Raw genomic sequence first — 14,438 nt, forward strand, 5'->3', positions numbered from 1 at the left:
TGGAGAGCAGTGCTTTTCTGTTTTGCATAAATACTTGTATTCGTAGTAGGGTGGTGTGTGTGGTGTCTTTAAAAAAACAACAGTAGTAGTTAGTCATTTTATAATCTATTTTGCAATGCAAATTCCTTCCTTGCTATGTGTTCTCAACGGCATTGTCTGCCTTAAGTAAAGAGAGATTATATGTTGAAGATACTTTTGGAAGTAGATGCTTCATTTCTATAAAATGCCATTTTGTTAGGAAAATCCTAGCTGTAGGCCTTGTTCAGTTATTTTCAGTTCAACTTGATAAAAAAAAAATAGAATAGTGGTATGAAACTTATTTGAAACTGAAGTAGTTAGCAGTTACTTATGAATGCTCTTATCTGGGGGTGTCAGGTGTCAGTGCCTTCTAGTGTAAATGTCTTCATGAGAGTTAGATTAAGTTCTCATGTAAGTCCATAAGGATCTAGTCAAAACCCATCAGTGAAGCTTATAGACCCAGCTAATGATACCATTAGTCTGTTTGGTTAGTTCTTTAAGCTGCCTTGATTGTATTGACTACATTGCTGATGAGCAACAGGTCAATCTGTCAACATTTGTAATGTTGACTGTTCCTTTAGCTATCTGGCTTGTTACTTAGGCATTTATTAAAAATGGTGTTTTTCAGAGTTCCAAAGTACCTTCAGCCAATAGACATTTCTAATTCTTTTTATTTGTTAGATTTTTTTCCTGCCTACTTTTAGTCTAGTCCAAAAGTTTGGGAACTGGAGGTAAACATATATATCTCCTTAACTAAAAAAAGGCCACTTTGTTTTTTAAGTGGAAGAGCACAGCACATCAGACCTCTCCCAAAAAGCAAAATTTAACTAATCCAGTGGTCCTGCACTTTCAGAAGCATATCTGGTGCTACTCAGGCAGTTGCCTTTATCTTTGGTGATAAGACTCCTGTGATGTCTTGAGTTTATGAGGATATACTCCTCCCCCAGGTACAGGGGAGAGGGGACATTAGGTCAAGTAATTCCCACGTGATATTCCACCCCATTCTGTTCTCTTAAGAGTTTCTTCATGTTTGTGAAGAAACACCAGCTTTCTGGGTAGTAAGTAGAAATTCACACATGCCAAATGGCAAGCCTCTTTTTTGTTAACATTTTGGCAGAAATGTGATTGAGTCACAGGATTTTAATTTAGTGATTTCTAGTTAACATAAGAGGTTTTTTGGTAGTATATTTTTTAGTTCTTCCAAGGCCTGCTTATGAGAAATCTTGGTTCCACTCTGTGTCTATTGGCTTAAATGATAACTTAGTAACTGAGAATGTAGTCAGTGCCTCCCAGGATCAGGCATTGGTCTTCCACCCTTTTGTAAGCATGGAATCACGGAATCGTAGAATAGTTACGGTTGGAAAGGACCTTAAGGTCATCTAGTTCCAACTCCCTGCCATGGGCAGGGACAGCTCACACTAAATCATGTCACCCAAGGCTCTGTCCAACCTGGCCTTGAACACCGCCAGGGATGGAACATTCACAACTTCCTTGGGCAACTCATTCCAGTGCCTCACCACCCTCACAATAAAGAACTTCTTCCTTATATCCAATCTAAACTTCGCATGTTTAAGTTTGAATCCATTACCCCTTCTCCTGTCACTACAGTCCCTAATGAAGAGTCCCTCCTCAGCATCCTTGTAGGCTCCCTTCAGATACTGGAAGGCTGCTGAGGTCTCCATGCAGCCATCTCCAGGCTGAACAGCCTCAACTTTCTCAGCCTGTCTTAATATGGGAGGTGCTCCAGTCCCCTTGTCATCCTCGTGGCTTTTGTTAAACTGTTCATTGGAGTGTTGCGTCTTGGCAGGATATATGTTTCTGTAGTCCACACTACCCTTTCAGGAGGACTCTTTTCTCCTTGTGCACTGGTTCCATAATTTGTTTAACCACTGGTTTTTTGAATCATGGCAAAATATTTTATGTTCTTTTCTGAAGCACTTTCCAGTCTTACATCAAGATCTAGCAACTTTAGTTCCTTCAGAAGTTGATTAGATTCAGAATTTAGAGGCTCTTTAGAGGTCTATGAAAAATCTGAACCCGAAGGATATTTTTGCTAGATTTTTCAGGATCGGAACACCTGGTGTGGACATAGTGAACTAAATGTACAAGATGAAACAATTGAATAAGAAACAGTGGTCATGCTTGAAGAAGCATTTATATTTAGCCTAACTTGACTCCTGGTCCAAGCCATAATCATTAAAGTAGATCCAACCAACAAGAATTTACAGTGAAACACTTTGAACATGCATAATAATTCATGCTTATAAAAGCAGTGTTTGGCTCCCATGTGTAAATTGGTGTTTTATTTGTTGCTGATTTAAGATTCCTGGAGATTGTTTTCTTCCAATCAGGGGTTGTAGTATGCTGTTGAAATGCTGCTTAAATGTTTTAAGTCACTTAAATATTTTGGCAATATAATTTAAACTTATTTGCAAACTATATGTGACTGGCAGGTAGACTGTAAAAGTAAAGACTTAATATCCAGGTCGCACAGAATGACAATGCAGATTGAGTTGCAGTGTGTGCTTTATTGATACGTTGTTGTGATACGTCATTTTAAAAAATATTTCATGAATTTTAAGAGAAGTTTGTGGTGTTCCTGCTGTGTGTTTAATAATTCCTTGTTATTTTACTGCTTTTCTGTTGGTTTTCTCTTTCCTTTTTTCAGGTGAAGTTTTTGTATTGAATGATGGTGGAGAAGTTGACTTAGATTTGGGAAATTATGAAAGATTTTTGGACATCAATCTCTATAAAGACAACAATATCACCACTGGAAAAATATATCAGCATGTCATTAATAAAGAAAGGCATGGTGATTACCTGGGGAAAACTGTTCAAGGTGATATTCTTAATTCTGTGGAATACTTGTCCATTCAGTCTTTGCTGAAATGATTAACTAGAACAAGCTATTCCTTGCTGCATCACTTTATTCCTTTCTCTTTCCCAAGGGTTGGGCGATATTCCTGTAATATTTGGCTTCTGGGCTCAAGGAAAAGAAAAATAGAAAAAGGAACTAGTAGTTTCCTTTTGATTTTTTTGCTCATTTTCCCTCTTTTGCATGCAAAACCTGGTATGTGGGTCTCAAGATATGCTTGCTTGCTTTGTTTTTTTTCTTGTAGTTGTTCCACACATTACTGATGCAGTTCAGGAATGGGTAATGAATCAGGCAAAAGTTCCAGTGGATGATGACAGAAAAGAACCACAAATTTGTGTAATTGAGGCAAGTATAGAATCTTTAGAATATATATTCACAGTGAACAAAAACAACTAGCTTGCTTTCTCCTTGCTGCTTACTGTAGAAAGGTCAGACTGAAGTTTTATGGAGACCAGCAATGCAAAGGCACATTATATTTTCTTTGGTTTATTCTGAAAATGACAGGTGTGGTCTTTATCCCTACAGCTTCTGTTTACTTGACTAAATCCCTTCTAGAACACTGCTGGAACTAAGCTGCTTAAGAGGTTTTTAATTTAAAAAGTTAAAGCAGCCAGTTACTGTAATGTAGGTATCTATTCTAAGATAGAGACATGTGACTGAAGCTTTATACTGTTAGTAGTATTAAGAAAACTTGTGTAAACCTGAAATCTCTTATGGTCTGTAAGAAAGCCTAAAACATTCTAGCTTTCCGTATGACTTCAAATGTCCATCTTGTTGCTCATGGTCATGTTTAAAGGAATATATTTAAACGCTGTGTAAGTCAACTTCCCACTTTTCTGGTGCTATTTTTAAGATCCTTGGAGGCAACTTTATTAATCATTTAACTTGTTGATGTTCTACTCAATGGAAACAATGAGTTCTACCCATTCTTAGTAGGGAATTGAGACAACTGGAGGGAAGGCAGTCAGCAATTGCTAGTATTACTGCAGCAGAAAATAGAGAAAAAGATTGTGTGGACCACTCGGTGGATTAAGAACTGGCTGGATGGCCGCACCCAAAGAGTTGTGGTCAATGGCTCGATGTCCGACTGGAGACCAGTAACGAGTGGTGTCCCTCAGGGATCGGTGTTGGAACCGGTCTCGCTCAACATCTTTGTCGGTGACATGGACAGTGGGATTGAGTGCGCCCTCAGCAAGTTTGCCAATGACACCAAGCTGTGTGGTTCAGTTGATATGCTGGAGGGAAGGAATGCCATCCAGAGGCACGTCAACACGCTTGTGAGGTGGGCTGATGCCAACCTTATGAAATTTAACCATGCCAAGTGCAAGGTCCTACACCTGGGTCAGAGCAATCCCAGGCACAGCTACAGGTTGGGCAGAGAAGAGGTTCAGAGCAGCCCTGCAGAGAAGGACTTGGGGGTGTTGGTCGATGAAAAAATGAACATGAGCCGGCTTCAGTGTGCCCTCGCAGCCCAGAAAGCCAACTGTATCCTGGGCTGCATCAAGAGGAGTGTGACCAGCAGGTCGAAGGAGGTGATCCTGCCCCTCTACTCTGCTCTTGTGAGACCTCACTTGGAGTATTGTGTGCAGTTCTGGTGTCCTCAACATAAAAAGGACATGGAACTGTTGGAACAAGTCCAGAGGAGGGCCACGAGGAGCTGATCAGGGGACTGGAGCACCTCCCGTATGGAGACAGGCTGAGAAAGTTGGGGCTGTTCAGCCTGGAGAAGAGAAGGCTGTGTGGAGACCTCCTAGCAGCCTTCCAGTATCTGAAGGGGGCCTATAGGGATGCTGGGGAGGGACTCTTCATCAGGGACTGTAGTGACAGGACAAGGGGTAACGGGTTCAAACTTAAACAGGGGAAGTTTAGAGTGGATATAAGGAAGAAATTCTTTACTGTGAGGGTGGTGAGGCACTGGAATGGGTTGCCCAGGGAGGTTGTGAGTGCTCCATCCTTGGCGGTGTTCAAGGCCAGGTTGGGTGTGGCCTTGTGTGGCATGGTTTAGTGTGAGGTATCCCTGCCCATGGCATGGCGATTGGAATTAGATGATCTTAAGGTCCTTTACAACCCTAACTATTCTATGATTCTATATATTTAATGTGACCACCATAATGAAGTGTGATAAACTTTCTGACCCAGGCCATAGAATTGCTTAGTATTCTTACACAGAAGAAGCTGCCTTCAATATATTTATTGGTATAGCTGTAGATCTTTTTCTGTGATGTGCACAGTGAGAGTCAAATATTTCATTTAAAACAAATGCAAAAACACTAAATAAAGGAATTGCACAAGAATGTTAATAAATGATGGGCTTGTCAGTCATTTAACTTCAAGCTTATTTTTTTGTTTCCTCTATGTAAGATTTTTTTTTTTGGTGGGGTTTTTGTTTGTTTGTTTGTTTGTTTGTTGTTGGTTTTTTTTGTTATATCTCTAGCCTGATAAAAATATTTTTCTTCATGACTTGCAGGATAATTTAAATGTTTTCCCTTTGCAAAACCGTGAAGGAGTTAGGCTGAGTTATGTGTATCATGTACAAATGTTGTCTAAAGTTTTTCTGCTTACTGGATGAACACGAATGTGCAATTCTGTCAAAGGCCACTTGATGGCACAAAACAATCATTATGAAATATGACTACTTCATAAGACACAGATGCTAAACACTGCTTTATGCAATGCTTAGTCTACTTCAGCTCTTTGTTTCTTTGAAAGACATCTATTTTCTGTCTTTATAACAGGGACTTTGTATTGAGTGTTGGTTTGGTAATATTGAAAGTCTTGTATAATGTCAAGTATTACTTCATGTTCTCCATATGGCATTTATCGATGTTGGAAAGTTATGGTAGTACTGCTAAATGCCTGTATTTTGTTGGTCACAACTGTTCATTAATCTGACAGACAAGAAAATAAAGGTTTTTTATGTCTCTCACCTATACAGTTAGTTGCATGCCATCCAAAGCAGCAGATGTAAGCACAATCATTGCAAAGCCTGTTAGGGGAAAAAAACCAAGAACAAACCCCCAAGTAAAACCCAACAGCTGTCATTGGGTTTCTCCTTAATGTGTGTAAACTCTTTAAAAGCACATATTCTGAGTAGTTGTCAAGAAACCAAGACTTTAGTTAGAAATCGTGTGGTTCATACTCACAGCATCTGCTCATTGTCAGCCCACACAGTTGACCTGCCTGACTGGACAGGTAGAACTGGCAGAGATTGCCAGGAGCCTGGGGTGCGATACAGGTGACTCCCGTAGAGGGAGATGTTGCTTTGCTTCTGCCTTATTTGGAAGCTTTTAGCCTTCACTATAGAGTACTTGTTTACCACTTCCAAGGCATTGTCAAAGCATGTATTATTCAGTAGCACCACTCATCTTCCCAGGGGAAACTTACGTGTTTGATGTAAAGTGAATATAAAAAAACTTGAAAACTATTCTGTTTTCCACAGGAAACAAATACGCTGAATAGATCAAGGCTCTTTGCAGAGTGTGCCTGCGAGTTTCAATTGTCTTTCTTTCTTTTTTTTTTTTTTTTTTTTTTTTTTAGGTAAATATTTCAGAAAGCTTGATAGAGGTAGACTTTTGGTTGGTTGGTTTGTTTTTGCTTTCTGACACTGACATATGTAAGCTTTTTTTTTTCAGCTTGGTGGAACTATTGGAGATATTGAAGGAATGCCATTCATTGAAGCATTTAGACAGTTTCAGTTCAAAGCGAAAAAAGAGAACTTCTGTAATATCCATGTTAGTCTAGTACCACAGGTAAGTTATTAAAATTGAGCAAATAGATTTTAATGTGTATTGGGCTTCATATTTGTTTACTTTTTCCATTAACCCTTTCATGTTTGAGTGTTTTAGAGATGCAAATATGAAACCCAGTCATGCTGGAGTAAATAAAGGCTTTGATATTTACTTTATTGATGTGAGAATCAGTTTTAGTATTCCGAATTACTGAAAACCCTTGTTATCAACACTTATTTATCTAGAAGGCTAAATATATTTGTACTTCGCACGAGAAGGGTGCTGATATACGATGAACCCAGTAAGAAAGACTCAAAGTCTCTAAGGTATCGTTTAAAATTCTATTTGTTAGAGCTAACACTATACGGAAAGAATAGCATAAATGACTTTACGTCCCTTTATGTGGTGGGAGCCCCAGGCTGTGTAGCATTGAATGGCTCTGATATGCGGTGTGCTGGGCAGACCACATCCGTAGAAGAGATTCTCCCCTTTTGGTCATTTGGACTAATAGATAATTTCATTACAAGGAAACAACTGTGTCATCTTTATTGTCAAACAGAAAGGATGTTTGACAGAACAAACATCCTTTCTGGAGGACTTCTTGCTGCATTCCTAGATAAAGGGAAGGCCACGCAGGTAATGGAATTGCAGATCTTGAGTGGGAGCTGCCTGCTGGCTCCTCTGTTACAAGAGCTGGCTGAGTTTGTCCTGCAGCCAAGGGTTTGCACAACACAGTGGGCCTCTGTGGGGGAACTCTGGTGTGGATCACTAACTCCTTGATGTACAATGGTCTTCTGGTCAAGGCCACTGCAACTTTTTGTGCAGGGCTAAAAATATGTTTCTATTCTAAACATTCTATTCTAAATTTTACTTCACAAATATGTTTTCTTATTAAGAGATAAGTATTCACTGGGGAGATTTTGGTAAGCAAATACTGGTAATGATGATATGATTGTGCCTAGTATGGATACAGAGAGAATTGTTAGCCACCACAGCTTTGGATTGGAGGATTGGGCAGCTGTTGGTAGGATTGATTCTGTGTATTTGGAAATAGAATTACTTACTACCTTTGATAATTTCCAAGAACAGTTACTGAAGGCCATGTGCTGTGTTGGGCATTCTCTGTTTATTAGCAAAATGCAACTTTTGGAGTATTTCTCTTCTACCACCTGAGTCACTTGCACTGAAACTATTTCTCTGGAAAAAAAAAAAAAACAAAAACAAAAAACAAACAAACAAACCACCAAAACCAAAACCCCAACCAAAACCAAACAAAAAAACCCAAAATAAACGTGACCTGAGCTAGGGCCTTGTGGTTTTTTCACAGAATTTCTTACGTAACAGTGGTGCCATTTCTGTTTCTGGCATATTGTGGCTCTGTTTGGATATGTTTACTTCTTTCAAGTATTATTTGCAATGGCTTTTCTTTTTTCACCTGTAACTGCTTTGCCATCTGAACTTTCAAAATATGTCTTTCCAGCCTAATGCCACTGGTGAACAGAAGACAAAACCAACACAGAACAGTGTTCGAGCACTCAGGGGTCTAGGCTTGTCTCCAGATCTGGTGAGTCAATAAATGCAGATTTTTGTTTATAGGTCATCTAAAAGTGTCCTTGTGTAACCTGTCTTCAAAGCATGAGCCTTAGTGTCCCATGAAAGACAAGAACTTTAGAAGAAATAGAAAATACATGCTTCACTGCTTCACTAAAGCCACAGGAAATCAAATTACTCGAATTCACTTTAAGTCAATTTAATTCAACTAACTCCTTGTGATATCTTGAGACTCTAACTCTGTTCTTCTAAAGTTCTTTGCAGGGAAATCATTCTGCACTGCTAAAAATAATCTAAAGTCTCAGTTCACTTTGTGGGAAGACCTAGAATGCCTCTAGTCTCTGTTCTCTCAGAAATTTCTTCTTATGCGTAATTAAGAAGAAGCAATCCTACCTTTGAAGTGCAGCCTTTTAAAAAAATATTCCTCTTTGGAAATGTAAACATATGAGCGAATCTCCAAAGTAAGGTTCCTCAATTTCTGTCATAGAATTGTAGAATAATTTGGGTTAAGAGGGACCTTTAAAGTCATCTTGTCCAACCCACCGCAATGATCAGGTTGCTCAGAGTCCCGCTCAACCTTAATTTGAATGTTGCCAGGAATGGGGCATCTACCACCTCTCTGGGCAACCTGTTGCAGTGTTTTACCATGCCCACTATAAAAAAATTCTTCCTTATATCTAGTCTGAATCTGCCCCTTTTAGTTTAAAACCTTTACCTCTTATCATTGCACAACAGGCCCTACTAAAAAGTTGATCCTAATTTTTTTCATAAACCCTCTAAGTACTGGAAGGTCACAATAAGGTCTCTACAGAGCCTTCTCTTCTTCAAGCCTAACAAGCAGAACTCAGCGTTTCCTCACAGGAGAGGTGCTCCAGCCCTCTGATTTTTGTTGCCTCCTCTGGACTTGCTGTAATGTCTTCATTCCTGTGCTCAGGGCTCCAGAACTAGACACAGTATTCTGGGTGAGGTCTCACCAGAGTGGAATAGAGGGGTAGAATAACTCCCTTGACATGCTGCTCACACTTCTTTTAGTGCAGCCCAACATACTGCAGCTTTCTGGGCTGCAAGCACACACGGCCGTATCATGTTGAGCTTCTCATCCACCAGTACTCCCAAATGCTTCTTGGCAAGGCTGCTCTCAATCCCTTCTTGCACCACATACTATAGTGAACCTAAAGCCAGCAAGTTACACCTCATGCTAGTTGGCAAATGATCAAAAGCCCAACTCCTTCTGTTCTTTGTCCCCAGTGCTTTAGTTAAGAGTATGTGATTATTCACTGGATGCAGTTTTTGCCTCCCTGGTACTTCTCCTTGGGAGCAGAGAGGAAACAGAATGCAGCTACCTGTTGTGATACGTGTCTGACACTGATGTTAATCTGCTTGGTCAAGTGCTGATAGCAGTGAAGCCAGGGCAGCACAGCTTTAAATGCCAGTAAAACCTCAGTTCAAACTTATGCTCCTGTCTTCCTGAGCTGCAGCTGGTACAGCTGAAGACACGCTCTATTTCTATGTCTGCTTGAGAAACTGAAAAGGACAATTTGGCCCTTTTGTGTGAGGCTGTTTGTTACATCAAAGAATATTTTCCTTACTTGATTCTGGAAGTTGTTGAGTGTTTTCCATTCCCATAAAGTCCACTGGGAGAAAAAGCTTCCTAGCCCTTCTGTTGTGGTTTAAGCCCAGTTGGCAATTCAGCCATGCTGCCCTCGCTCACTCCCTGCCTTCCTCCCCCTGCTCCCGGAGGGATGGGGAGGAGAATCCAAAGAATGTAACTCCCTCAGGTTGAGATAAGAACAGTCCAGTAACTAAGGTGTAACACAAAACCACTACTGCTACCACCAATAATAATAATGATAAGGGAAGTAACAAAGGAAGAGAATAGAACCGCTCACCACCTGCCGACTGATACCCAGCCTGACTGAGCAGTGATCTAGCCCTTCTGGGTAATTGCCCCCAGTTTTACATCATGGGCATGACGTGCTGTGGTATGGAATACCTCTTTGGCTAGTTTGGGCCAGGTGTCCTGTCTCTGCTTCCTCCTGGCTTCCTCTCCTCCCTGGCAGAGCATGAAACTCACAAAGTCCTTGGTCAGAGTAAACATTCTGACCAGCAACTAAAACCATCAGTGTTATCAGTGCTGTTCACAGGCTGAAAGTCAAAACCACAGCACTGCGCCAACTACTAAGAAGGAGAAAAAATGACTGCTACTGCTGAACCCATGACATCTTCTCAGAAATGAAAGAGGAGTGAGAATGGTCACTGGTTCTATGTATTTGTATCTTCAAAGAAGAAAACTTATTCTTAAAAGAATAGTCACACAATTACATTTTGTGCTGTGCTTTCTGATTATTATTTTTTAATTCTTGCATTTCAGGTTTATCAAAAAAGCATGCTTATAACTACAATGTAAGTAGGATATGTGTACATACAGTCCTACAATGTGTACATACAATATATCCTAGGCTTATATAGGCTTTATAAGTAGGATATGTGAAAGGATGTCTTGGGTAGCTTCAGATTGTTGTGATGTGGTAACTGTAACCAGCTTATGTAGTGCAATGCTGCTCTATGTTCCAAGCTTCAGGCCCTGAATTTCAAAATCCCTCTTCAGGTGCTAATTGCATATGGAAAGTTGCCTGTGATTTTTAAAGCCTTTAAGATAATTGCCAGTGCCTAACTCCCTCCCTACTCTTCAAATTAATTTTTAAAAGCCTGTTAAGTGTGTGTAATAAAAGAAAAACAGGCTGATCTAGTCACTTTATCGCATCTTCAGTTCTTGCCTGAGGCTGCTGGTGACCGCTAAAGCACTGAGAGATTAAACTCTGAGCACAGCTTTTTGCGCTGCTATGAAGTTGCTTGGGCACTGCTTCAAGAAAATCTTTAAATGGTTGTTGCTGTCTTGGGCAGGGACCCAAGGCCGAGACAGCACATGGGGAAGTTCTTAGAACAGCAGGCAGGAGGGCTTCCTTCATAAGCTATGCTGCCAGGCTGCCTGATCTAAACTTGGCTAGACCTGTTCTTAATACCTGCTCCCTCCCTGTCTGGGCCCAGGCTTCCCTGAGATGGCATGCTGGGCCAACCGTAGCTGTGCATGTACAGGAGCCTTTCTGTTCTCTTTGGGGTGTTCTAAGCACTTAATGAAAATTGCTATATCCACAGATAAAGTGGACACTGTAACAGTGTTCTGAAGACTGATTATACACTTGTCAGTGCTGCTCTATTCAACTGGATTGTCACGCATCTTTTATAGACTCATAGAATAGTTAGGGTTGGAAAGGACTTTAAGATAATCTAGTTCCAACCCCCCTGCCATGGGCAGGGACACCCCACACTAAACCATGCCACCCAAGGCCTCATCCAACCTGGCCTTGAACACCGCCAAGGATGGAGCATTCACAACCTCCCTGGGCAACCCATTCCAGTGCCTCACCACCCTCTCAGTAAAGAATTTCTTCCTTATATCAAATCTAAATTAAATCTTATATCCAATCTAATCTTTGTTTCTTTGAGATCTGTCTCTGCCACTGTAACCAATTCTCTGTGACTATGTTAACTTTAAATTTGTCTCAGCAAGACGCGTGATAGACTTCAAAGTGGATTTAATTATATGCTCATATTATCAATTATATATTACTACTGTTTGAAGAATTATATCTTCAAACAGTATCCAGTTTTTAAGTATAAGTTTTGCTTAATTGAATAGAATGTACAAATTGTTTCATAATTATTTTATGATTACTAAAATGTGCACTGATTTTCCCTTACACTTGCCATTGTTTTTTTGTTTCTGGAATTTCTTGCAAGGGTAGGGGAAACTAATTAGACTTTGTCAGTATTAGTGTAACTAAGCTGCATTCTGGCAAGGCAATCAAAGATCAGCTACAAGTTTCTGAACAAAAAAGGGCTTAATGCACTAAGTAGGTGCATTGGCTGGAAAGATGGGGAAAATAATGAATAAATCAGGATCATCCTACTTTCTGTTACACTTTTAGGATTCAAAATAGCTTCATGTAGTAGAATGAGTGATCAATAAGCACACTGAATAAGCACATTTGCCTGAAGTTACATAATGCAAAATAACACCTTCCAACAAACACCAAATCACATGTTTGTTTATTGGTAAAAATTGCCAATATTTTCTAAAATTCTTTAGCAGAATAGTAACACCAGGAACACACTACCCCCCCAAAAAAAATAATTATGAAATAGTGTTCTCGTCTTCAGCCTCCTTTTCTTCATGATATACAAATTAAAAACTACAAAAAGGTGCTGAAGTACTGAAATACTGGAAAACATGCATGTAAACTAAGTATTATTGCTCAAAATTTATCTGTTCTTTTGATTCATCATATTATTTGTACTTGTAGAGCTGCTAGTCTTTAGGTAGAGAGTATTACAACAGTAATACAAGAAGGGAGAACATGAGGAAGCAGTACTACAGGGAATACCAAAGATTAATGAAAGTGGGTATGTGCAGGTGACTGATTTACTTCTGCCTTTCTAGCAGATATTGGTGAGCTATGATACGTTGTAGAACTCCAAAAGAGAAGAAGAAGAAAAAAAGGCACATAAATTTGTTCTGTGCTTCCAAAAGAGTTAATTTCTCCATGAACAGTATTGAGTATTCTGTTGGTTTGCCCAGTAAATGCTCAAGTCTTTTCCTTCTGTTATGACAGATTGTCTGTAGAAGTGCAAAGCCTATAGAAATGGCAGTGAAGGAAAAGATTTCCATGTTTTGCCATGTGGAGCCTGAGCAGGTCAGTACTTTAATATTTTATTCATCATTATTTAAGTATGTGAGAAAGCATCCAAGTATTTCTGTGCATTTCTGTTTTCAACTTCAGACTGATTCTAGATGATCTTAAGGTCCTTTCCAACCCTAACTGTTCTATGATTAATATGTAATTGCTTACAATTTTTATCTTGCTGTTATGTCTCTATAACACTTCAAAAGTATTGGGAGTTTATATTTTAGATTCTATGTCAAATAGTCATTAACAATTTGAGTGGAGTTAAGTGAAAAGTTAATAAAAGGAATAGATTTTGAGCGCATTGCTGATTCCTATACATAGTTGTGAAAACTGTGCACTTCTGAAGCTATGGTTGGTTATTGTCCTTAAATCATCTCAAGTGGTTATAATAATGGATGAACCAAGTGTGGGTAAAGCTAGGGGGTTGCTTATGTCCATAGATCATCACAGACACATGAAGTATCTTGATGTGATAATATTTAATAGGCTGTTCATGCCCTTTAACATGCTTGGAACATCTCTGTGTAGTTCTGTATATTTTTATAATTAATGTGTGATTTTTTAACTTACTAGTTTGTGATTAATTGCTATTCGAATACTAATTCTGATAAATGCTCCTTAATATTTATGCGAGTGAGAGCATTTTATTCTTCAATGTAATAGATAATATAAAAGGGATAACAGATGCCAACAGTTATGCTTTATTTCAAATATGTGTCCATGTTGGCCTGTCTTTCTGCAGATGTGTAAGAAAAACCTTTTTATAGTAAGATTCCAGATGAGCACGTAGAGGGCAGTGGGTTATTACTCCTGCCACCACTCTTCCATCTTACTGTCTGTGGAAGACAGCACCCTTGAGCTAGCTTCTGGAAATCCTTTGGAAATGCCTTTGTGGTTCCTCTCCACCCAAAGACAGACAGATGGACGTTCAATCAAACAACAGTGCTGTGTGCTTTCCTGTCAGTGTCAGGCTGTGTGTAATCATGTACACAGTTAGATTCCAACTGCAGTTAATGTGATTAGACTAAGAGTCCAGTGTGCCCCTGAACTTCCCGGAAGAGTTCCCTGGCAGGGAAGGGGCTGTCTTCATGGCAGTGTTTTGTTTCTAAATTTCTGTCTTTTAGGGTAGAAGCTCAGCATGTAGTATACAAAAATATAGAATGTTATGTTTCCTATGAAAAATTATTAGCTAAGTCTCTTACATTACCCTTTTTTTGTTAGGTGATATTTGTGCATGATGTATCTTCCACTTACCGAGTACCAATCCTGCTGGAGGAGCAAGGCATCATTAAGTATTTTAAACAGAGGTTAAATTTGCCTATTGATGACCATCCAAGTGATCTGCTAATGAGATGGAAGAAAATGGCTGACAGGTATCCTAATTCCTTTTGCTTTTTCTAGAAGTGTTTTAATGCAAGTTAGGATTTTAGGTCCTGTGAAGTCACTAAACTCGACTGGGGACAGTAACATGTTGCTGATCAACAGCTGTGAATGGTCTGGGTTTAAAAACTGTCAGTT

The 14,438-nt window shown here is 39.5% G+C and overlaps 1 protein-coding gene across 13 annotated transcripts in view; it reads left to right on the forward strand.

Annotated features, from left to right (window-relative positions):
- The window catches only part of CTPS2 (CTP synthase 2), a 71,892-nt gene that overhangs the window by 3,148 nt on the left and 54,306 nt on the right, over positions 1–14,438 (forward strand). For 9 of the 13 annotated variants that reach the window (XR_013956405.1, XM_080612831.1, XM_080612833.1 and 6 more), the window contains 6 exons: positions 2,687–2,857; positions 3,138–3,238; positions 6,526–6,642; positions 8,102–8,185; positions 12,846–12,926; positions 14,142–14,293. Coding sequence is in view for 12 of the 13 variants with exons in the window: in XM_080612831.1 (XP_080468957.1) it covers positions 2,687–2,857; positions 3,138–3,238; positions 6,526–6,642; positions 8,102–8,185; positions 12,846–12,926; positions 14,142–14,293 (706 nt within the window). In the remaining variant the exon portion in view is untranslated. Of the gene's footprint in view, positions 1–2,686; positions 2,858–3,137; positions 3,239–6,525; positions 6,643–8,101; positions 8,186–12,845; positions 12,927–14,141; positions 14,294–14,438 lie in introns of those variants that run through there. The other 4 variants (XM_080612828.1, XM_080612837.1, XM_080612829.1 and 1 more) reach the window with 3 other exon arrangements.

The sequence above is a fragment of the Psittacula echo genome (assembly GCF_963264785.1).
Source record: "Psittacula echo genome assembly, chromosome: 3".
NCBI classification, from domain to species: domain Eukaryota; kingdom Metazoa; phylum Chordata; class Aves; order Psittaciformes; family Psittacidae; genus Psittacula; species Psittacula echo.